The 25,185-nt window shown below is 41.3% G+C and overlaps 1 protein-coding gene across 1 annotated transcript in view; it reads left to right on the forward strand.

The window, feature by feature from the left end:
• Positions 1 to 833: 833 nt before the first annotated feature.
• The window catches only part of kcnk5a (potassium channel, subfamily K, member 5a), a 54,710-nt gene continuing 30,358 nt past the window's right edge, over positions 834 to 25,185 (forward strand). The window contains exon 1 of the mRNA XM_029766856.1: positions 834 to 1,362. Within this exon, the coding sequence (XP_029622716.1) occupies positions 1,177 to 1,362 (186 nt within the window). The 5' untranslated portion in view covers positions 834 to 1,176. The remainder of the gene's footprint in view (positions 1,363 to 25,185) is intronic.

Genomic DNA, 25,185 nt, shown 5'->3' on the forward strand with positions numbered 1-25,185 from the left:
GAAAAGAACATATGTACTTCATAGAAACTGTTACCCGTTATATATTCTAACAACTCACACTTGTTAGATTTATTCAAAATTAAGGGCCCTAACCTAGGAACTAAAATATGTGTCTCCCTCACGACATTGCATGCAGTTGCCTTTTGGTAGGCCGTCATTGTAAATAAGAATTTGTTCTTAACTGACTTGCCTAGTTAAAATAAGGTTACATTTAAAATTTAAAAATACTTGTTGACTTTTACTAAAGTAGTATTTTACTGAGTGACTTTCACTTTTACATGAGTCATTTTCTACTAAAGTATCTTTACTTTTACTCAAGTATGACAATTGGGTACTTTTTCCATGCTGCCAGATTTAGTAGAATATTTTTGTATAGGCCTCTGCAATGATAACAACAATGACAGCTTCCTTGTAATTAGTGAAATTATTGTTGCACAATGTTCTTGGATTTGTCACGTGTGAAATGTTGTGTGTTTAATATCTGAATGCCACAACGGAAGTTCCTTCTGGGAAAAATAAAGTTATGTGGCCTCGAAATGATAAAATAATACATTATTGTATTTATCCCTGGCAAACGCCTTGGGTGCCCACGTCATCGAACGCAATGAATAAATGAGTTGAAGGAAAAACATTAAACAATTTCACCACAATAATGAACTGGCAAGCCGAAGCGAAAGTCAGCTGCAAATGAAAACTGAAACGCGAAATAAAAAGTAATGCAGTCAATTTAGGCAGGAGGAGCGGTCATTACCAGCACAACCCCCACTCCCCAGACTAGTGACTAGAAGAGCCTATTCTAATGGGCGGATCTTTTTGTGCGTTTCTCACTCCCCCACAAGTTTCAGTAGTAGCCTAGGCATTTCGTAGCCCGTAATCATTTGCAACAGAGCAGCGCACGTGGAGAGGAAACTGCGGCAGCGAATAAACACGCATCTGTGTTGACATTTCAGCACAGCGTTCCCATTCGCGCAGTTCGGAAACATTTATGTACACTTTCTAATTATTTGCACCAGAGATAATGTTACCAGAGGTATTTTCGACAAGTTTTTCAAAAGACTCGTAAGGAATAAAAGTCAAGCCGCCCCAAAAGACTGTTGAGCATGTGCTTGGTACAACACTTACACATTTAAATTGGGACCCCTCTCCCGCGAATTTAAAAGTTGAGCCATTGTAAGTATGGTGGATAAAGGTCCTCTATTGACATCTGCGATCATTTTTTATCTGTCCATCGGGGCAGCAATATTCCAAGTTCTCGAGGAACCGAATTGGAAACTTGCAGCAAAACAGTACAATGCACAAAGGGATAAAATACTAGAAGACTACCCCTGTCTCACCAAAGATGACTTGGACAAGATTTTGGAGGTATGATGATAATAATTTCGGAATATTTTATTGGTCGAAATGTCATTCACGCTGATTGCGAGATTGCACTAAAAGTGGTAATTAGCTGTGTTATCTGATGTTGTTTTGAGTAGCCTAAAAGTCACAGTTCTGGGTGCATCATTCACTTACTGTATGACAACAATCCCTCATTTGCTGTTGGATATTTTAATGTAGTATATTAATTTGTACCTGTATAAGAACAGTAAACCTTTGAAGATTGATTCATGCATTTAACTAAATACTACACATCTAAGCTTGAATGCTATTTGTCTTACAAACGTCCTGAGGAGTGATCAAAATGTTTATGATTATAGGTAACGGAATCTAGTTCATCAAGCCAGAATCCTGCCAATGTCATTGTATATTTATCATCAGAAGAGTGCACACCTGGCCTGTGTAACAGTTGGGAATTAGATATTAGGTACATAGTGCCTAAATACATTGAGTCAACCTGCAAGTTCACAGGATAAACACCTGTCATTATGCTCACTTCATCAATTAATTACAGCCTGTCTTTGCAAAATTGTTCTTAATCTTGAAGTTGCAATTTACCACAGATCTAGAATCAGCTCATCCCAACCTTATCCTCAACTCAGTACCCCATCAGCGAACAGCTCGTATCTGACCCTAAATCAGGTGTGACTCCTGACTCCACTTACGAACCAAACTGATATGTAAGAGCCCGATGGGACCATTGTTGACCAGCCAAATGCAGATATTGTTTAAGAATATTACACACCACTGTAGAGCTTATCCCACTCAAATTGATCGCATATGTATCCTGCTTTGTGGCTACTTGTATTTGTCTTTGTGCACTGTGTACGGGTACTCAAACCTGCACTTTAGAGACCTGCTGCCCTATGTACACAGTCATTGAATACTGGTCACTTTAATCATGTTTACATGCGTTTTACCCACTTCATCTGTATATACTGTATTCAAGTCAAGGCTCATCCTATAGAACTACTGCTGTACACACCTGTTCTATTCATATACCATCCAAAATGTCTATACACGCCATCATGACATATTTATATTCCGGACTCTGATATGGCTCGTTCTAATATTTCTATATTTCTTAATTGCTTTATTTAAATTTTTGGGATTTGCGTTTTTTGTGTTGTTAGGTATAACTACACTTTTGGAGCTAGGAACATAAGCATTTCGCTACAACCACGATAACATTTGCAAAATATATGTATGCGACCAATCAAATTTGATTTGAGTGTACATGTCACTATGGGTTGTTTTCTCCACATAGACTCGTCTGTCTAATTTGGCTTAATTGGTTTTATGTAAGACAGTGTCCAGGCCCTCTGCTGCTTTTGACTTGGCTATAACCTGTTTTATGACCTGGTTAAGTTGCATTTATGTTGTTTAGATTATTGTGCCTGTGTGTTATAGAATATCCTTGTCTGGAGCAGTGATATAATGTGCCAATATGTCTGGGTGTGTACTGTAGGCCAATCTATAACCTTTGTGTCTTTATAAGTTTTCGTACACAGTGTTGTTCTAAGGGCAAATATTTGACTCCCTGTACAAATTATATTATGCTCCCAGCAGCAAAGTAGGTGTAGTGTCATTGAACTCCATGCATGGCCTCTCTGTCAGAAGTGTGCTGTGCTCAAATGACCAAAGTCAACACCCCATAATTACGTGGGGTGATTTGACAACCCCTCTATGACATATTTTGTTGTTATCCTCAAGTCCCTGTCAGTTGCCTCGCGTTTTGATGACTTGGCTCAGTTTTTGTCAGGGATGTGGATGTAGACATTATATTTATAGATGAAGACAGTTTGAGAGAGAGAATATTACAACTCCCTTCCTTGAAACATTCAAGTATATTGTAAAATCCATGCATTATCTTCATGGTTTTCTTTGAGATGGGAGACATTGCAGAAACAATGTTTTCTGTCTGTTTTGCTTTCTGTTTGAATGCCATCAGGAAGAGAATGACATCGAAGCAACAGTCTTAAAACACATTGTATTTTAAAAAATGAGGTGAGGTGAGGCATATTATAAAATTACAGTTGTGGTTGGGTTTGAAGGCATGGATAGTATTCTCTATCTCCTGAATGCCTCTGGCCAAAAACAGAGTGCATGTCTTAACATGTCCCCCTTTCTGCCCCATGTATACTGAGGAATTAGGCTGATTTAAAACACCTACACCCATACCTTTAACCCACACCCTTCTTTCTCTCCCCTTCTAGCTGTGGAGTGAAATGGTATATACATGCATGCATGCTCCATACCTCCTCCCCCACCCATGGTACTTTTTAAAATCAAATCAAAGTTTATTGGTCGTGTACACAGATGTGCAGATATTATCGCAGGTGCAGCGAAATGCTTGTGTTTCTAGCTCCAACAATGCAGTAATACCTAGCAATAATAAAAAACAAATCACTTGTTTTATTGTTATGTGACTTCTTTATATAAAAGTACCATGTATGCAAAATGTATGTGTAAAATGTATGTATATGTAGCAGAAAAGCTGTAAAAAAACAAAGATATTTGTCCTCCGAAGAGGTGTGGTGGTGGAGGGGTTAAAAAAAAAGTTAAGTACAGATACTCAAACTACTTAAGTAGTACTTTAAAATAATTTTTACTTAAGTACTTTACACCACTGGTAAAAACAACCAATTTTGCATTCCAAATAAACATTTACCTGCTCTGTTGCCAAAGATAACCATTGAAGACTACACGCGTAAATGTCATGCTATTTGTATTTAAGCAGTATTCTTGGCTGTTCATTCAAGCACCACCACGCTGCCACGAGTTACATCTTCTCGAGCAGTACATGAGTTGATGCCTTCACACGTCAGCTGTTCAGATCAAAAAGAAGCACCCATCAATCTACTCGCTAAGCTTATTTATTTTAGGCAAAGTGATTTACAAAAATAAACCTTCAATAGTGAACATACTAGCAATATGCTGGCTACTGTTGATAGTCTGCTAAATGGAAAAAAAACTATTGGACAACAGTAGCCATGTTGATATCTCTTTTGGAACGTTTGTCTTAAAGGGGCTGCATCATATTCTCAATGTCATGCTTTAGAAACAAAAATGAATGCAGAAATGAATAATACAATTCAATTCTAAAGAATAGTTATGACTTCCATTACTTAATTATACTAAACAGCTTTTTAATACAAATTCATCCTTTTAATAGATGAATATAGGAGAAGAGTGCAATTGCGGCCTGCAATTCAGGAACCCTTTATACTTCTATTGGTCAAATTTTAAGTTAGGACAGGTGGGAGGTGGGGGCACTCCAGTGCAGTAGGTGGCGTTAATGCACAATAACGTTAGTTGCCAGCCGCTGATAAACCCCAGAGAAGATGGGACGATGTGAACACTGCTAGCCGGAATTTGGCCCAGTAGATTTTTGGCCAACCGGACCAGTGACAAAACAAAAGTTAACATTGGACCCTGGCGTGTTTCATATGCAGCCACGGAGTTCTTTGATTGACAGCAAGCTTGACTAGTTTACAAAAGGTGTAGAACTAACTTAATAAAGTATATCCTTGCTATTAATAAAATCATACAAAGTTGTTATTTCCACGGTATCGCATCCGGACAAGTATACTAAAGATCTCATTTATTTTCGATATGAAGTCTATCAAGACTTGCCAGACAATGACGTTCAATTGAGTGACTTGTCAATAGCTTACTGAATTGCTTTGGTAAGAAAGCTTTCATTTGGCTCCCAAATGTGGCTTTTTGTTGATTTTATTGCAGATAAATTATTAAAACATTTGATGAAGATGGTGAATCCTCCTCAGGATTCTTTTAAAGTCCAAGTGCAGTCAAAATGTATTTTCTCCTGTGTTTTACAGGACATCTGGTAAGACTAACACTGCCCTATTTGGCTGGCTAATCCATTGAAAACACTGACTCTATGTACGTAGGGCATCAGTCTCTGAGGTGCAGGGTAGAGTACCGGGTGGTTGCCGGCTAGAACAGTGACTAAGATTCAGGGCATGGCACTGGGTGGAGGCCGGCTAGAGGTGACGATTGTTCAACAGTCTGATGGCCTGGAGATGGAAGCTGTTTCTCAGTCTCTCGGTCCCAGCTTTGATGCACCTGTACTGTCTCCGCCTTCTAGATGGTAGCAGGATGAACAAGCAGTGGCTCGGGTGGTTGAGGTCCTTGATGATTTTCTTGGCCTTCCTGTGACACCGGGTACTTGTAAATGTCCTGAAGTTCAGGCAGTGTGCCTCCGGTGATACATTGGGCTGTCCGCACCACCCTCTGGAGAGCCCTGCGGTTGTGGACGGTGAAATTGCCGTATTAGGTGGTGATACAGCCCGACAGGATGGTCTCAATGGTGCATCTGTAGAAGTTTGTGAGGGTCTTAAGGGCCAGGCTGAATTTCTTCAGCATTCTCAGGTTGAAGAGGCGCTGTTGCGCCGCCTTCACCACGCTATCTGTGTGAAGGAACCCTTTTCGGTTGTCAGTAATGTGCATGCAGAGGAACTTGAAGCTTTTGACCCTCTCTACTGTGGCCCCGTCGGTGTGGATGTGCGCTCTCTGCTGTCTCCTGTAGTCCACGATCAGCTCCTTCGTTTTGACATTGAGGGAGAGGTTAATTTCATGGCACCACTCCGCCAGGCCTTTCACCTCCTCCCTGTACGCTGTCTCATTGTTGAGTTTGAGACATGCGTGGCCACGCTGTCATGGGTAAACGGGGAGTACAGGAGGGTGTTAAGCACGTACCCATGTGGGTTTCCCTCGTGTTGCGGATCTGCGTGGTGGAGGTGTTGTTGCCTACCTTCACCACTTGGGATCGGCCCATCAGGAAGTCCAGGATCCAGTTGCACAGGGAGGGGTTCAAACCTATGGCCCTGAGCTTAGTGATGAGCTTGGAGGGCACTATGGTGTTGAAGGCTGAGCTGTAGTCGATGAACAGCATTCTTACATAGGTATTTCTCTTGTCTAGGTGGGATAGGGCAGTGTGCAGTGCATTGGCGATTGCGTCGTCTGTGCATCTGTTTGGGCGATATGCAAATTGTAGTTAGTCAGGTAAGGTGGAGGTGATATGGTCCTTAACTAGCCTCTCCAAGCACTTCATCATGACAGAAGTGACTGTTAAGGGACGATAAGTCATTTAGTTCACTTACCTCACTTTCTTGGTTACAGGAACAATTCTGTTCAGTGCTGATGAATAGGGTGAGAAGAAGGAAGAGTAAGGGACTGTTGTATTCTATCTTTGGGACAGTTGGTGCTGTGAGCTCGGTAACTGGAGGAAGGGACCAGTGGACTTTAGGCTCAACTTTAACTGGATTTAGTCTAGAAAACAAAGAATGCATTATACCAGCCATGGGATTTCAAAAGCCTCAAAAAATTATTACTGGGGGTCAGGATAGTTGACTTAATTACATTTCCCAGACTCAATTCCCAGATTTTTTTCCCCTTCCATAATTCAGAGGAGGCTTATGGGCTCTAATTTATGAAGCTCTGTCATTTGAAAATAAATGTCCCTTGTCAGTATTTTTGCCATTTTGACGTGTACATTTTTCATGTTGAGACTGGAATCCCTTCTTTCTTTTATATATTCAAAAACAGAGGAGAATATAGAGCAGGAGGAGAGAATGCAGGATAGGCAGTCACATGGATCTAAACCATGAACTTCTAGACTCATTTGTACTTTGTTGGGGGTGTTACCACTCAGGCACACACACAATTCATGTGTGTTGTGTTGCTCAACACATGTCAACTACATGCATCAAATGGCCAATGTGAGCTCTGACCTGTTAAATTATTTGTAAAAGTTTAAAAGCAGTGTTAATCTGTAAATTGGGACACTAGCAAAAAGTTAATTAACAGGGAGGTAACTGCTCACAGTGAGCGCTGTGTGGTGAAGTACTTGCTGTTTTATAAGGTTTTGTGATTGCCGTTTTATGGCCCATTAAGTGCTTGTCCTCAAGAAACAGTCATAAAAGACTGGAGCTGTTCATTATCCTCTGTACAAATAAGAATTGAATATACTGGTGGTGTCTTGGATGGCGGGACTTGGTTAGTGGCTAGCAACCTGTTTTATTTCCTCTTTAGGATGTTGCCTGGTAGCAATAGATAAACAGTAGGGTGTTTCCCTTTCAATGATGATTCGCATCCAGATGCATGGGCTCCGATACGATACAGGAACAATACATTTTCAGTCGAAACGATTCCGTGCGATGCAGTTTGATCAGAGGAACAGAACGATTCGGTTTGATATGATGTGGTTCGATATACTAACATTTGCATGAAGACAGTGATTTTCCATTCTAAATCTGCTGCTAATGGAGCTCAGGAGCCCTAAGTGTTTTGAGCTAGTAATGTATCGTTATCTTAAATTTTTTTTTTTTAAACATAGCCAATGAATATTAGACGGCTTTGGATTTTACCCGTCTCAAAAGTGAGTGGTTTTGACCGTTTGGAACTATTCTGTGCTGTGAGGCTTGCAAAAACGATTGCTGTCATTTTTATAAAATGAACAACTTTATCCAGTTCATGTAATACACTGACTTTTTAAAGCAAAACTACCAGAATAATTTATGACGGTGACACTGAGCAAAATAAATGATTGTCACGATACCAGGTTTAGTATCACGATACGTGATACCAAAACAATACCACAGCAAAAAAGAAGACTCCTCAGCCAGTCACAGAATGGCACTTGATCCAGACAGATCTTTTGAGTTCAATATCATTATATGTAAATGTTAGATTTTTTATGTATGCATTAATGAATCAATTATACAATCATACTTTCAATTAGACTTCAATTAGACAGTTTTTCTTACTGATCTATCTACATATAACTTAATAGTAATAGTTTATTTGAATGATACATCTTTATTGATAAGCTGGGTAAATCAAGATGTAGCTTGGGCCTATTTACAATACACAAGAGACTGCATATTCAATAGGAGTGTGTGCATTCATTGAGTTATTGTGCTCGTTTTTGTTGATTTCATGAGGCTACAGATGAAAAACAATCAGTTTCCCTTCCATTTGGGACTTATTTTATTATACTGATCAACAACATTTGCATAAAATAAGCAATCTCTTTTATAAAAGTGTATCTTTAAGATAGATGACGTCATTCTCACACACACAGTCCGTTTGTTATTTTTGAGGTGGATCAGCTTTAATATTGCAGATTATAGGTTCTATCAATGTAATTGTCTGCATAATTTCCAATACCCAATATCTTTATTTAAAATATTTATTTTTCCTTCTTTATTATTTTAACATAATCCTACCACCCCCTCCCCTTATTGGAGAAAAATAATGGACAACGATACTTAGGCTTCTACGTACAGCTTATACTATATACATATTACAGACAAGGTATATTTTACATGAGTTAACTTTTTTAAATTTGTTTTTAGTCCCACCCTTCAGCTACCCTCAACCCCTCCCATCGATCTTTGAAAACTTTCTAATTGCCATATATTTTTCAACAGTGCTGTAATGTTTCACAAAATTCTGAGCCTTTCTATTCTCATAGTTTCTCCAGATTGCAAATTGTAATTGATGTTTGTACTTCAAGTATTTTTATATTATTGATCTATTGACTATGGCTTTTCAAGTCACCCAACAGTGCTATTTGCAGAGTTAGCTCCAGGTAAATGTTGCAATTCTTCAGCCATTGCTGAACCTTAGTCCAATGCGGTCGCTAAGATGATCTTGACTGGGAGAGACGTGAAGCGGGATAGACGAACTGAATGAATAGTTTTTGATAAGAATCAGTTTTTGAAATCATCAATATTTTGGATTATAGTTTATATGAACACAAACTAGGTACTAGGGTAGTGAATGGATGTTAGTTTCAGCTGTAAGCTAGCAAGGAAAGTTACCCTACAAAGCTTGTCAAGTGTTCTAGCCTGTAATGCACATTTGTTTTGCGAACAGTAATTATCAGTTTCATCCTTTCTAAACGCTGTGTTGCATTATTCAAGTGTGTTAACTTCTGTGCTGCATAAGTGGTGATGCATCCCAGACACCCAGTGAGTGCAGTGGTTCCTCGGGACAGGCTAGAGCTAGCAATGAGAAAGTGGAGCAGGCACTGATGGAGAAGGCATGGTGCGCTCGCGCTATAAGGGGACATTGGCTGTGCTGATAGACAGACTTGATCTTCTCTCAATCAGTAGATGACACGAGACACATTTTACAAAAGTACCGAAAGTAACAACATTTCTAGTACTGAAACGTTTTTCATGTTCTAGTATCAAAACTCGGTGTACCGTGCAACAATAATATAAATTATGTAAGCCCCAGCAGTTGTCTGTCCGGTAGCCTACTTTTATTCCAGTAAACCACCATTTTCTACAGCACATTTGATAACAATAACCCAGCAAATTACATTGGTTGTCACCTAACTAATGAAGCCAATGATTAAATATTGCCTAAGTCATTTTACAAGCTTTTGAATGCTGAAGGTGCTGCGCAGATGAGCAAATATTTGATCAGGGATAGGCCTACCTCTTGTTGGACAACATGGGAAGCTGGGCACTGTGCACAGAGTTGTTACAAAAACTATTGACAGGTATTGGGGTTGCTTGGCATGCAAGATGACTTGTCGATCAATTACTGTCATATGCAGTTACACACAGTTACATATGCAATTGAGGACGCACCAGTTCAGTCATAAAACATGAGGTATTTTCGGAAGGAAGGAGGAAAGCAATAGGAAAATAAAATGTTTTCTGACCGACACATACTACAATCGTATTGGTTTGGAGTCCCAAGAACCGATGCACTGGTATCTTAAAACATTAGAACTGGATTCCCATCTGTATTGGTGAATTCTTACATCCCTAATAAATAGGCCATACATTTGTTTGACTACCTCTCTGTCTCTTGAAAAGTTGTTGGTGTCAGGAGGATTGAGTTAAGTCAGATTTAATGACAGTGGTAAGTTCAGTGGCGCTTAGTGCTTCATCTCTTATCAAGATAACCTTTGAGTGTTCAGCTGATTCTGCATGTGCCTCAATTGTCCTGGGTTTTTAACATTGAATGCTTTTGGCTATAAATAGCAAAAGTTGTCCTACCGTGTCAACTTGCTGCAATTTGATTCATGCCCTTGCAGGTCTAACCATTCACACACCTCAAGTCTCCCCTGCACAGAGGTGAAGTCCCTATGTAGAAATAATGGTTTTAAAGCGCAATACACTTTCAATTTCTGCTTTTGAGGTTAAGACATTCTTGATGATTTACAGATTAACTAACATGCCACTAGTTAAATGACCATGGATAAATCGGTCCAAGGAACCGAGTCCAACCAGCCCTCAAGAAGGACCCTTGTTAGTCATTAACCTGTACTTTTTTGACTTGTTCTCTTTTAATGTTATGTTGATAAAATGGACAAATTGCACTTCGAACATAGGTTTGGTGCCCAATGAAAATACCGTCAGTGTTGGCACAAGCCACTACTGCAAAGCTTCTTTGGTGAATCCACTGCTTGCTTCTGACAGGAACAATATTGAATTCTACTTATGTGAAATAAGTCCAAAAGTAAGATAAGTCTCAACAGTCTGTCACGTGTATCATAGTTCCATGTAAAGCAGCCATCAAAAACCATGAAACTAGGTTAATAATTACTGGAATTTTTATTTGTTTATTGTTTTGCCCCTTTCACCAGAATCAATTTGATTACTTGTCTGGAGCTGCAACAAACCAATAAATGATCTGTTTATCACTAACAATCTAGACCTTGAACTCAGTAATGGATATCCTTATGTGGAAGGAATGAAATGTAATTGTGCATAGCCGAAGCATGAACTGCACTTTTATGTGGATACCGAAATTAATCTAAATCAGTCAGGGTATTTGTCTGTGTTCAACATTAGATTGTAGGATATGGCTGGGTGACATGGGCAAAATATCATATCACAACATTTTCCACATTTCTGGCAGTATGATGGAATTAGGTTTTCGAATAATAAAAGTTCAACATTTGCTTTATGAGTTGTGCATGACCCTAGGGTTGCAACACTAAGTGATTTAAATGTTCTTAAAAATATAGTTCACAGTTGAAACTCAACAAAATTTTCTCATATCATCTCTATAAAATATATATATATATATTTTTTAAATCTCTCAACCAGTACTGCACTAGTTTTAGCTTGAACATTTCATTAAACATGATTTGTTCATAGAAAACTGTCTACAAATATAGTTCACTAAATATTCTCATATTGTGTCCTTCATCTCTCATACCAGTGCCATGCTTGGAATGGCTTAAAACATGAGGTTCATGGAAACAAAATAGTCATATTGTGACTCCTGTAATCGCTTCTACCAGTGCTGTACAAGTTCTTGCTTTAGAATGGCTTAAAACCAGATTTTAGACATTGTTCCCTCTAGCTCAGTTGGTAGAGCATGGTGTTTGCAACGCCAGGGTTGTGGGTTCGATTCCCATGGGGGGCCAGTACAAAAGAAAATAAAAAATGTATGAAATGTATGCATTCACTACTGTAAGTCGCTCTGGATAAGAGCGTCTGCTAAATGACTAAAATGTAAAAAAAAAAAAAAAAAAGTTTAAAAAGCCACATGGTGTCTCTCATTATCGATCATTCCAGTGTTACATAAATATAACTTTTCCCGTTAAATTGTACCGAATGGAAAAATTCAAGTTAAATGACTTTCCATTGCATTTTCAAATCTACTGAGGGTTTTGTCACAAACTGTTGCATTATATAGCAAATATGCCCACTCTGGTCTTGGCACATGAACTCTAGCCAACAGCTCGCAGATACAGTGCGTATAAACTACCTACATTGAGATTATTATGGATAACCACGATATTATTTGTCAAATGGCAGCCAAGCATCGATCGTCATGTCACTAGAATAAGACCCTCAATATTTATTGGAAGGGCGCATCAAGCTCATCACCTTGCACATTCACCACCCTGTGAAGTTATTCATAAATATTTAATCTGTAGCCTAATATACCTTTAATGAGTCGTAGTAGGAGGACCACACAACATTTACATTTGACATTTTTATAGTCATTTAGCAGACGCTCTTATCCAGAGCGACTTACAGTAGTGAATGCATACATTTCATACATTTTTTTTCTCCGTACTGGTCCCCCGTGGGAAACGGACCCACAACCCTGGCGTTGCAAACACCATGCTCTACCAACTGAGCCACACGGGACTACAACATCATCTATGACTCCAAGTTTACTTCGATATAATGGTTACCAGTGGTGGAAAAAGTACCCAATTGTCAAACTTGAGTAAAGGTAAAGATACCTTCTTAGAAAATGACTCTAGTAAAAGTGAGTCACCCACTAAAATACTACTTGCGTAAAAGTCTAAAAGTTTTTGGTTTTAAAAATACTTAACTATCAGAAGTAAATGTAATTTCTAAAATATACTTAAGTAAAAGTATAAATCATTTGAAATTCCTTATATTAAGCAAACCAGACGGCACAATGTATTTTTATTTTTTATTTTTTTTACGGATCCACAGGGGTACTCTCCAAAACTCAGACATAATTTACAAATGAAGCATTCATGTTTAGTGAGTCTGCCAGATCAGAGGCAGTAGGGATGACCAGGGATATTCTCTTGATGAGAATTTGATTTTTTCTTTCCTGCTAAGCATTCAAAATGTAAGGAGTACTTGTGGGTGTCAGGGAAAATGTATGGAGCAAAAAGTACATTATTTTCTTAAGGAATGTAGTGAAGTAAAAGTTGTCAAAAATAAATAGTAAAGTACAGATACCCCAAAAAACTACTGAAGTAGTATTTTAAAGTATTTTTACTTAAGTACTTTATACCACTGATGGTTATTATATCAATATTTTTTGCATACTTTATCGCATAATACATTTTACTGACACAAAAAGTTCCCACGTCCAGCAGATGGAGCCATCGGCTCGTGATGTATACTCTATCTGTTACCAGGCCACGACGAGTCTCCCCCTGGTGGCTGACCTGCTGTACGCCACAGGGTGTTTAAAATGGAGTCAGTGGCCCTTTTTTTGGCATTTGAAATTAATTGGAGCTCGTTTAAATATTGTTGTAGTACAAAAGGTATAAATGTTATCAACAACAAAAAATTCTCATGCAATCGATTTTGGGGCATTCTGCACATTTGAAAGTTGGTTTCGTGTTGATAGATTAAATAGTTTAAGCTCTGAAGTGGGCAGAGAAGTCATAAGACTGTTTGCGAAATCTAGTGTTCCTGCCTTCAGCAAGCAAACTAATAAGTTATGATGAACTTCACAGGTTGGTGAACGTGCACAGGAATGAGCTTGATGCTCCTTTCCATTTAAATGAGATCCAAGATGGCGTAGCAGTCAGACGTCTTTGTCCTTCGTCTTGTCGTGTCCCATGTATATATCTTTTTATATATTTTTATTCGCATATCTTTTTTATATTTTTCTAAACCTCAACTTCAAAATACTCTCCTGCAACCCGCCTCACCCAATGTGGTGTGGATCAGTTTTTTCTAAAGTATTTTTATTTACCTCGGAACCGGAATCCACCAACAGATTCTAACCAGCTCACTAGCTACTAGTCAGCTAACCACTGCTAGCGGTCATCAGCTAACCTTTAGCTCGGAAAGCTCTCGCCAGTTTGTACTACGTGACTCAAACCAGAGCATACCGGACCTATTTTCTCTCCATATCCCCGGATTCCTACTGCAAGCTCTGAACCTTTTCATCGGATCATCGCAGCTAGCTAGCTGCAATCCGAGTGACTACTCCTGGCTAACGTCTGTCCCAAAGCAAGCACCAATTAATCTGGAGCTAGCCCATGCTAGGCCCATTCTCCCGGGTAGCTGAAGAGGCCCATCAGCCACTCCTGGGCTACAATACCCGGACCCCTTCTACTGCCGGTACGGGGCATGGAACCCCGACGATCCTTCACGACTGGACTACTGACGTAAGCTGAATGAGGGAGTACTCAACTGGCCCCAAAGCCGCGACGTCCCCTGAATGCCCATCTGCTAGCCGCGGCCCGCTAGCTGTCTAGAGCATATTGGACTGTTAGCTGAATAGATCCATCTGCCAATTTCTTGGGCCACTATACCTATTTTAACAATTAGACTTGGACACCCTCTGCTACTCGGAACCCTACTAATCCATCACGACTGGTCTATCGACGTCACTGCACGCGGAGGCTAAAACAGACTTTCCTCCATCGCGACGTCCTTCTAAGGCCTTTCTGCTAGCTTGCTAGCCCCGGCCTGCTAGCTGTCTGAATCGCCGTGTCTCCAGCCAGCCCAACCACTCACTGGACCCCTATGATCACTCTGCTACGCATGCCTCTCCCTAATATCAATCTGCCTTGTCCTTTACTGTCCTGGTTAGTGATTATTGTCTTATTTCACTGTAGAGCCTCTAACCCTGCTCAATATGCCTTAACCAACCATTGAGTTCCACCTCCCACATATGCGGTGACATCACCTGGTTTAAACGTCTCTAGAGCCAATATCTCTCTCATCATCACTCAATGTCTAGGTTTACCTCCAATGTACTCACATCCTACCATACCTTTGTCTGTACATTATGCCTTGAATCTATTCTGTCGCGCCCAGAAACCTGCTCCTTTTGCTCTCTGTTCCGAACGTACTAGATGACCAGTTCTGATATCCTTTAGCTCGTACCCTTATCCTAACCCTCCTCTGTTCCTCTGGTGATGTAGAGGTTAATCCAGGCCCTGCAGTGCCTAGCTCCACCCCTACTCCCCTGGTGCTCTCATTTGTTGACTTCTGTAACCGTAAAAGCCTTGGTTTCATGCATGTTAACATTAGAAGCCTCCTCCCTAAGTTTGTTTTATTCACTGCTTTAGCACACTCTGCCAACCCGGATGTCCTAGCCGTGTCTGAATCCTGGCTTAGGAAGACCACCAAAAACCCTGATATTTCCATCCCTAACTATAACATCTTCCGACAAGATAAAACTGCCAAAGGGGGCGGTGTTGCAATCTACTGCAGAGATAGCCTGCAGAGTTCTGTCTTACTATCCAGGTCTGTACCCAAACAATTTGAGCTTCTACTTTTAAAATCCACCTTTCCAGAAACAAGTCTCTCACCATTTCCGCTTGTTATAGACCCCACTCAGCCCCCAGCTGTGCCCTCGATACCATATGTGAATTGATTGCCCCCCATCTATCTTCAGAGCTCGTGCTGCTAGGTGACCTAAACTGAGACATGCTTAACACCCCGGCCATCCTACAATCTAAGCTTGATGCCCTCAATCTCACACAAATTATCAATGAACCCACCAGGTACAACCCCAAATCCGTAAACACGGGCACCCTCATAGACATCATCCTAACCAATTCCTCCTCCAAATACACCTCTGCTGTCTTCAACCAAGATCTCAGCGATCACTGCCTCATTGCCTGCATCCTTAATGGGTCTGCGGTCAAACGACCACCACCCGTCACTGTCAAACGCTCCCTGAAGCACTTCAGCGAGCAGGCCTTCCTAATCGACCTGGCCTTGGTATCCTGGAAGGATATTGACCTCATCCTGTCAGTAGAGGATGCCTGGTTATTCTTTAAAAGTGCCTTCCTCCATCTTAAATAAGCATGCCCCATTCAAAAAATGTAGAACCAGGAAAATATACTGCTCAAAAAAATAAAGGGAACACTTAAACAACACAAAGTAACTCCAAGTCAATCACACTTCTGTGAAGTCAAACTGTCCACTTAAGAAGCAACACTGATTGACAATAAATTTCACATGCTGTTGTGCAAATGGAATAGACAACAGGTGGAAATTATAGGCAATTAGCAAGACACCCCCAATAAAGGAGTGGTTGGGCAGGTGGTGACCACAGACCACTTCTCAGTTCCTATGCTTCCTGGCTGATGTTTTGGTCACTTTTGAATGCTGGCGGTGCTTTCACTCTAGTGGTAGCATGAGACGGACTCTACAACCCACACAAGTGGCTCAGGTAGTGCACATCAGTGCGAGCTGTGGCAAGAAGGTTTGCTGTGTCTGTCAGCGTAGTGTCCAGAGCATGGAGGCGCTACCAGGAGACAGGCCAGTACATCAGGAGACGTGGAGGAGGCCGTAGGAGGGCAACAACCCAGCAGCAGGACCCGCTACCTCCGCCTTTGTGCAAGGAGGAGCAGGAGGAGCACTGCCAGAGCCCTGCAAAATGACCTCCAGCAGGCCACAAATGTGCATGTGTCTGCTCAAATGGTCAGAAACAGACTCCATGAGGGTGGTATGAGGGCCCGACGTCCACAGATGGGGGTTGTGCTTACAGCCCAACACCATTCAGGACGTTTGGCATTTGCCAGAGAACACCAAGATTGGCAAATTCGCCACTGGCGCCCTGTGCTCTTCACAGATGAAAGAAGGTTCACACTGAGCACGTGACAGAGTCTGGAGATGCCGTGGAGAACGTTCTGCTGCCTGCAACATCCTCCAGCATGACCGGGTTGGCGGTGGGTCAGTCATGGTGTGGGGTGGCATTTCTTTGGGGGGCCGCACAGCCCTCCATGTGCTCGCCAGAGGTAGCCTGACTGCCATTAGGTACCGAGATGAGCTCTTCAGACCCCTTGTGAGACCATATGCTGGTGCGGTTGGCCCTGGGTTCCTCCTAATGCAAGACAATGCTAGACCTCACGTGGCTGGAGTGTGTCAGCAGTTCCTGCAAGAGGAAGGCATTGATGCTGGCCCGCCCGTTCCCCAGACCTGAATCCAATTGAGCACATCTGGGACATCATGTCTCGCTCCATCCACCAACGCCACGTTGCACCACAGACTGTCCAGGAGTTGGCAGATGCTTTAGTCCAGGTCTGGGAGGAGATCCCTCAGGAGACCATCCGCCACGTCATCAGGAGCATGCCCAGGCGTTGTAGGGAGGTCATACAGGCACGTGGAGGCCACACACACTACTGAGCCTCATGTTGACTTGTTTTAAGGACATTACATCAAAGTTGGATCAGCCTGTAGTGTGGTTTTCCACTTTAATTTTGAGTGTGACTCCAAATCCAGACCTCCATGGGTTGATAAATTGGATTTCCATTGATTTATTTTTGTGTGATTTTGTTGTCAGCACATTCAACTATGTAAAGAAAAAATAATTTAATAAGATTATTTCATTCATTCAGATCTAGGATGTGTTATTTTAGTGTTCCCTTTATTTTTTTGAGCAGTGTATATAGCCCTTGGTTCTCTCCAGACCTGACTGCCCTTGACCAGCACTAAAACATTCTGTGGCATTCTGCATTAGCATCGAATAGCCCCTGTGATATGCAACTTTTCAGGGAAGTTAGGAACCAATATACACAGGCAGTTAGGAAAGCTAAGGCTAGCTTTTTCAAGCAGAAATGTTCATCCTGTAGCACAAACTAAAAAAAGTTCTGGGACACTGTAAAGTCCAAGGAGAATAAGAGCACCTCCTCCCAGCTGCCCACTGCACTGAGGCTAGGAAACACTGTCACCACCGATAAATCCACTATAATTGAGAATTTCAATAAGCATTTTTTCTATGGCTGGCCATGCTTTCCACCTGGCTACTCCTACCCTGATCAACAGCCCTGCACCCCCCACAGCAACTCGCCCAAGACTCCCCCATTTCTCCTTTACCCAAATCCAGATGGCTGATGTTCTGAAAGAGCTGCAAAATCTGGACCCCTACAAATCAGCCGGGCTAGACAATCTGGACCCTCTCTTTCTAAAATAATCTGCTGAAATTGTTACAACCCCTATTACTGGCCTGTTCAACCTCTTTCGTATCGTCTGAGATTCCCAAAGATTGGAAAGCTGCCGCGGTCATCCCCCTCTTCAAAGGGGGAGACACTCTAGACACACCTATATCTATCCTACCCTGCCTTTCTAAGGTCTTCAAAAGCCAAATTAACAAACAGATTACCGACCATTTCGAATCCCACCGTACCTTCTCCACTATGCAATCTGGTTTCAGAGCTGGTCATGGGTGCACCTCAGCCACGCTCAAGGTCCTAAACGATATCATAACCGCCATCGATAAGAGACATTACTGTGCAGCCGTATTCATCGACCTGGCCAAGGCTTTCGACTCTGTCAATCACCACATTCTTATCGGCAGACTCAACAGCCTTGGTTTCTCAAATGATTGCTTCGCCTGGTTCACCAACTACTTCTCTGATAGAGTTCAGTGTGTCAAATCGGAGGGCCTGTTGTCCGGACCTATTGCAGTCTCTATGGGGGTGCCACAGGGTTCAATTCTCGGGCCGACTCTCTTCTCTGTATACATCAATGATGTCGCTTTTGCTGCTGGTGTTTCTCTGATCCACCTCTACACAGACGACACCATTCTGTATACTTCTGGCCCTTTTTTGGACACTGTGTTAACTAACCTCCAGAAATGGTTCAATGCCATACAACTCTCCTTCCGTGGCCGCCAACTGCTCTTAAATGCAAGTAAAACTAAATGCATGCTCTTCAACCGATCGCTGCCCGCACCTGCCTGCCCGTCTAGCATCACTACTCTGGACGGTTCTGACTTAGAATATGTGGACAACTACAAATACCTAGGTGTCTGGTTAGACTATAAACTCTCCTTTCAGACTAATTTTAAGCATCTCTAATCCAAAATTAAATCTAGAATCGGCTTCCGATTTCGCAACAAAGCATCCTTCACTCATGCTGCCAAACATACCCTAGTAAAACTGACCATCCAACCGATCCTTGACTTCGGTGATGTCATTTACAAAATAGCCTCCAACACTCTACTCAAAAAATTGGATGCAGTCTTCCACAGTGCCATTCGTTTTGTCACCAAAACCCCATATACTACTCACCACTGCGACCTGTACGCTCTCGTTGGATGGCCCTCGCTTCATACTTGCCGCCAAACCCACTGGCTCCAAGTCATCTACAAGTCTCTGCTAGGTAAAGCCCCGCCTTATCTCAGCTCACTGGTCATCATAGCAGCACTCATCCGTAGCACGCGCTCCAGCAGGTATATCTCACTGGTCACCCCCAAAGCCAATTCTTCCTTTGGCTGCCTTTCCTTCCAGTTCTCTGCAGCCAATGACTGGAACGAACTGCAAAAATCACTGAAGCTGGAGACTCCCTTCTCCCTCACTAGCTTTAAGCACCAGCTGTCAGAGCAGCTCATAGATCACTGCACCTGTACATAGCCCATCTGTAAATAGCCCATCCAACTACCTCATCCCCATACTGTATTTATTTATTTATCTTGCTCCTTTGCACCCCATTATCTCTACTTGCACATTCATCTTCTGCATATCTACCATTCCAGTGTTTAATTGCTATATTGTAATTACTTCGCCACCGTGGCCTATTTATTGCCTTACCTCCCTTATCCTACCTCATTTGCACACACTGTATATAGACTTTTTCTACTGTATTATTGACTGTATGTTTGTTTATTCCATGTGTAACTCTGTTGTTTTTTGTGTCGAACTGCTTTGCTTTATCTTGGCCAGGTCGCAGTTGTAAATGAGAACTTGTTCTCAACTAGCCTACCTGGTTAAATAAAGGTGAAATAAAAATAAATAAAAATATTGAGGGTTCTCAATTTATATGCAGGTGACATGATGACCTTTGCTTGGTTGCCAATTGACAAAAGAAAAAGTATCTTGCTCTTATCCATAATCTCATCATTTAGCCTCTACACACTGCATCTGCAAGACGTTGGCTGGAGCGCATGCGATAGTGGGTACATTTGCTATTTATTGCAGACTGTTTTTTTTGTGCCAAAACCATTGACAATTTTAAAAGTGGGATGGAAACACAGAACTTCTGTATTTTATTTGGTAAATGAAAAGTTTTTCGACTGTGCATTTTATACATTTCATTTCTATTCACAATAAGACATTTTGATGGAAACTCATTGCTGCTGATAAAATGTGCATATTTTTTGGTGTGACTATTATTCACTTGAAAATCTTTGGAGAAATCAAATTGAGGGAAACCTAGCTAATGACCATTCACACCTCTACCTATTCGCGGACTCTCACCCTCTTTTTTTTTTTTTTTTTTTTTTAAACCTACTTATGCTCTGGAGAGAATGACCAGACAACTCTCATCCAAGTGTTCCTGGTTGCATTGATTGTAGTGGTAATCACCCCATTGCTGTATCTAAAAGCAGTTGTCCTGACAAGGATGGGCTTATAAGTGACTCCATTGTTTGCCACTGTAAGGCAATCAACCCCGATAGCAGCTGTTCCCAGTCCCCTCCACCACACTGCCTCTTGCACTCATGCTGTAAATGAAAAAGTACCTATGTAGTGGAGCCCAGCTCTCTGTAGCAAGCTGTCCTGATAACAGAGTTTGTCATTGTGGTTTAGCCGCTCTTCGGTTATCAGAGTGTAGCAGTGCCAACTAATTAGTGATAGGAAGTTTGGCTCTTTTTACTGACTCAGATGTTTTCGAGTCAGATAAAACAACAAACAAACCCCCATTGGCATTCACACCATCATCAGTAGTTTTGTGGTCACTCCATCAACAGACCAAATAATTGACCTTATTTTTCAATATGGTCATTGAAGTGCATACATTATGTCTATATTCAGTTGTTACACTTACTTAGATAGTTCAACTAATGGGTGCTAAAGTTGTATATCTATAAAAGCAAATCGAAACTAGGTGATAATTGTTCATGAAGTACAACTGATGGGATTTGCTTTAATCTTCAAGAATTGTTGTGGTAGATGTTTAAGAGGTTTTACTGTACTATTTAAAGCAAATACGTTTTTTAGTATGTATGGTTTAGAAAACTTTGTAGTGATAGTGTCTGCAGTAGTAATGGTGGCGACTGGTTATAGTTGAAAAGTAGGTAGATGAAAAGTTAGAATAGCCTGAACATATGAAAGTTGGTTTGTTGAATTTTGCTTGGTTTGAGTTACTGTTGTTGGGTTATGCTAACTTAATCTATATTTATATAGTGATAGATGAGAATCAAAATAAGAATTTGAACTTAGGATAGTGTAAACATGTGAAAGTTGGTTTTATGTCTTTAGCTTGAACGGTTCAAGAATTCATATTGGTGAGATATTTTATGCACATTTTATATAGTTATAGTTGATATATGTTTAAAATAATTTGAAGTTAGGATAGCCTGAACATGTGATAGTTGGTTTGGTATATGTAGTTGGAATGATTTAAGAGTTACAATTATTGTTTGTAGTAATGATATGCTAATTTATGCACATGTAATAAGTTATAATTTATAGAGCATAGCTAGACTAGTGCTAGTGCGAGGCAGTGCTAGCTAGCTACTCCCAGGCGCAGAGCTGCACCAGAGCTAGTGCAAACCAGAGCAGTAGTGTTGGTCACAGTAATGATCAGTAGTTTTGCAGTCAGTAGTTGTGGTTCAATAGTTATAGTCAGTAGTTGTGGTCAGTAATTGTGGTGTTCAGTAGTTATGGTGATTAGATGTGTGGTCAGTAGTTGTGACAAAATATGTGTGGTTATGGTCAGATGTTGTGTGTTTGTGGTCAGATGTTGTGTGGTTGTGGTCAGTAGTTGAGCGTAGAGGTCGACCGATTATGATTTTTCAAACCCCCATATACTACTCACCACTGCGACCTGTACGCTCTCGTTGGATGGCCCTCGCTTCATACTTGCCGCCAAACCCACTGGCTCCAAGTCATCTACAAGTCTCTGCTAGGTAAAGCCCCGCCTTATCTCAGCTCACTGGTCATCATAGCAGCACTCACCCGTAACCGGAATGTTGCAAAACGAATCCCTGAATCCCCCCTGAACAAGGCAGTTATCCCCCGTTCATAGGCCGTCATTGAAAATAAGAATGTGTTCTTAATCTGACTTGCCCAGTTAAATAAAGGTGTAAAAAAAAAAAAATCGGTGGCCAAAAATACTGATTACCGATCGGCCATTTCAATTAATCGGTCGACCTCTAGTTGAGTGGTCAATAGTTGTGGTCATAAATTGTGTGGTTGTGGTCAGTAGTTATGTGGTTGTGGTCACTAGATGTGGTCAGCAGTTGTTGCCAGGTGGTTGTGGTCAGTAATGGTGGTGGTCAGTAGTTATGGTGATTTTAGTTATGTGGTCAGCAATTGTGTGGTTGTGTGCTCTGAAGTTGTGGTCAGATGTGTGGTTGTGGTCAGTTGTTGTTTTGTGGTCACTAACGGTGGTAATCAGTTGTGTGGTGGTGGTCAGCAATTGTGGTCAGTAGTTGAGTGTTCAATTGTTGTGGTCAAAAGTGTATGGTTGGTCAGAAGTTGTGGTCAGTAGGTGTGTGGTTGTGGTCACTATATGTTGTCAGAAGTAGTGTGTTTTGTAGTCAGTAGTTGTGTGGTCAAGTTGTGTGGTTCTGGTCACTATGTTGTCACTAGTTGAGTGGTTGTTATCGCTAGATGTGGTAAGAAGTTCTGTGCTTGTGGTGTGATGTTGTGTTAGATGTCAGTAGATGTGTTCAGTAGATGTGTTCAGTAGTTGTTGTGTGGTTGTGGTCAGAAGTTGTGATCACTAGATGTGGTCAGCAGTTGTGTGGTTGCGGTCAGTGGTTTTATTGTGGTCAGTAGTTGTGTGGTCAACAGTTGTCAACAGTAGTTATGTGGTAGTGGTCAGTAGATGTGGTTGTGGTCACTTGATGTGGTAAGCAGTTGTATGGTTGTGGTCAGTAGATGAGAGGTTAGTAGATGAGTGGTCAGATGTTGTTGTGGTCAGTAGTTGTGGTAAGCAGTTGTTTAGTTGTGGTCAGAAGTTGTTTGGTTGTGGTTGGATGTTGTGTGGTTGCAGTCAGTAGTTGTTTTGTGGTCAGTAGTGGTGTGGTTGTGGTCTGTTGTTGTGTGGTCAATATTTGTGTGGTTGCAGTCAGTGATTGTGGTCCCAAATGTTGTCAGTAGTTGTGTGGTCAGAAGTTTTGTGGTTGCGGTCAGTAGTTGTGTGGTTGTGGTCACTAGATGTAATAAGCAGTTGTGTGGTTGTGGTCAGTTGATGTGTGGTCAGATGTGTGTTGTGGTCACTAGATGTGGTAAGCAGTTGTATGGTTGTGATCAGAAGTTGTGGTTAGAAGTTGTTTAATTGTGGTTAGAAGTTTTTTGGTTGTTGTCAGTTGTTGTGTGGTTGCAGTCAGTAGGGATATTGTGGTCATTAGTGGTGTGGTTGTGGTCTGTTGTGGTCAATATTTGTGTGGTTGCAGTCAGTAATTGTGTGATTGTGGTCCCCAAATGTTGTCAGTAGTTGTGTGGTCAGTTGTGTTGTAGGTGTGGTCTGTTGTTGTGTGGTCAGTGGTTGTGGTCCCCAAATGTGGTCAGTAGTTTTGTGGTTGTGGTCAGTAGTTTTGTGGTTGTGATCACTAGATGTTATAAGCAGTTATGTGGTTGTGGTCAGAAGTTGTGTGGTTGTGGTCAGTAGTTGTGTAGTTTGGTCTCTAGATTTTATAAGCAGTTGTAGGGCACTATCAGTTTTTTTTCCCAATTTCCGTTTTTTTCCATTAAAAAAATTCTGAATTCTGTGTTTTGCGATTTATGCTAATTTTAGCATCAGAAAAAGTGTCTAATAATGTGAATGAATAAAACGTCAGCTATTTAAGATACAACAGTAAATTTGTAATCATGCAACACAACATTGCACCATTTTTTTATCAAGGCAAATGCTTCAATACAGATTTCTAAGTGTTTCATTATAAATGAAAAAAAAGTCATGCAAGAATCTAGGCAAAATTGCAGCAAGCAATAGGCAAAACCTAGAGTTATACTTATGTGTAAAAAATAAAACCTGCTGCATTCATTGTTTTTGTAAAATAAAGTACTTCACATAAGTGTTTCATTATAAATGTGGAAAAAAAGATTAATGCAAGAATCTAGGTAATAATGCAGCAATAGGCAAAACCTATGGAACTACCTTATGAGCTCTTATGTCTGTCCATTGTAAGTGTTCCATCTATCACAGACATCTCCATTGAATTACATGATTGTCAGCCTCTTTGTGTTGAGCACGGTGAGTGCTTCTCGCTTGTCGAGTCTTGTATTTGCTGAAACTCCTCTCACAGTCGACTGAGCTGACTGGGAAAGAGATTTAGGGCACTGCCACTTCTGCAACTCTTGGGAATCTCGCACTCAGGCCCCTCCAGTAATCAGCAAGCTCCAAAGCTACCTGGACACACAGAGCTGATAGGCAATCCATTCTTCGCTGAGCTCTGTTGATGGGCTTGCCATGGGTTTCAGTTGTGTGTAGGCTTCAATCTGCTTTTCCATGGCTGCAGCCTGCCTAGGATCGAACACACTAGCCAGCCTGTAGACCGCTCTGGCTGAATGTGTGTCGCAGTGCTTTGAGAACTTTGTGAAGGCCAAGTGGAATGTATCATGGAGATGGTCAAGCACCTCCCTCTTCTCTCCAATCCCCATCTTTCTCAATAACTCATCTGTCTTGGCACAATACCCACATGTTTTTGCCCGTTCCATTCACTAGGTAAGAGACCAGATCCGCCATGACATTGTATGCAGACACTGCTGTGGCACGGTGGGTTCCTTCCAGGATTGACAGAGCTGTCATCAGTTTGGAGCAGCACTCTGAGAGGAAGGTTAGCTTAAATCAAATCAAAGCAAATGTATTTATATAGCCCTTCTTACATCAGCTGATATCTCAAAGTGCTGTACAGAAACCCAGCCTAAAACCCCAAACAGCAAGCAATGCAGGTGTAGAAGCACAGTGGCTAGGAAAAACTCCCTAGAAAGGCCAAAACCTAGGAATAAACCTAGAGAGGAACCAGGCTATGAGGGGTGGCCAGTCCTCTTCTGGCTGTGCCGGGTGGAGATTATAACAGCACATGGCCTCGATGTTCAAATGTTCATAAATGACCAGCATGGTCAAATAATAATAATCATAGTAGTTGTCGAGGGTGCAACAAGTCAGTAAC

The sequence above is a fragment of the Salmo trutta genome, chromosome 12 (genome assembly GCF_901001165.1).
Source record: "Salmo trutta chromosome 12, fSalTru1.1, whole genome shotgun sequence".
In the NCBI taxonomy this organism is placed as follows: domain Eukaryota; kingdom Metazoa; phylum Chordata; class Actinopteri; order Salmoniformes; family Salmonidae; genus Salmo; species Salmo trutta.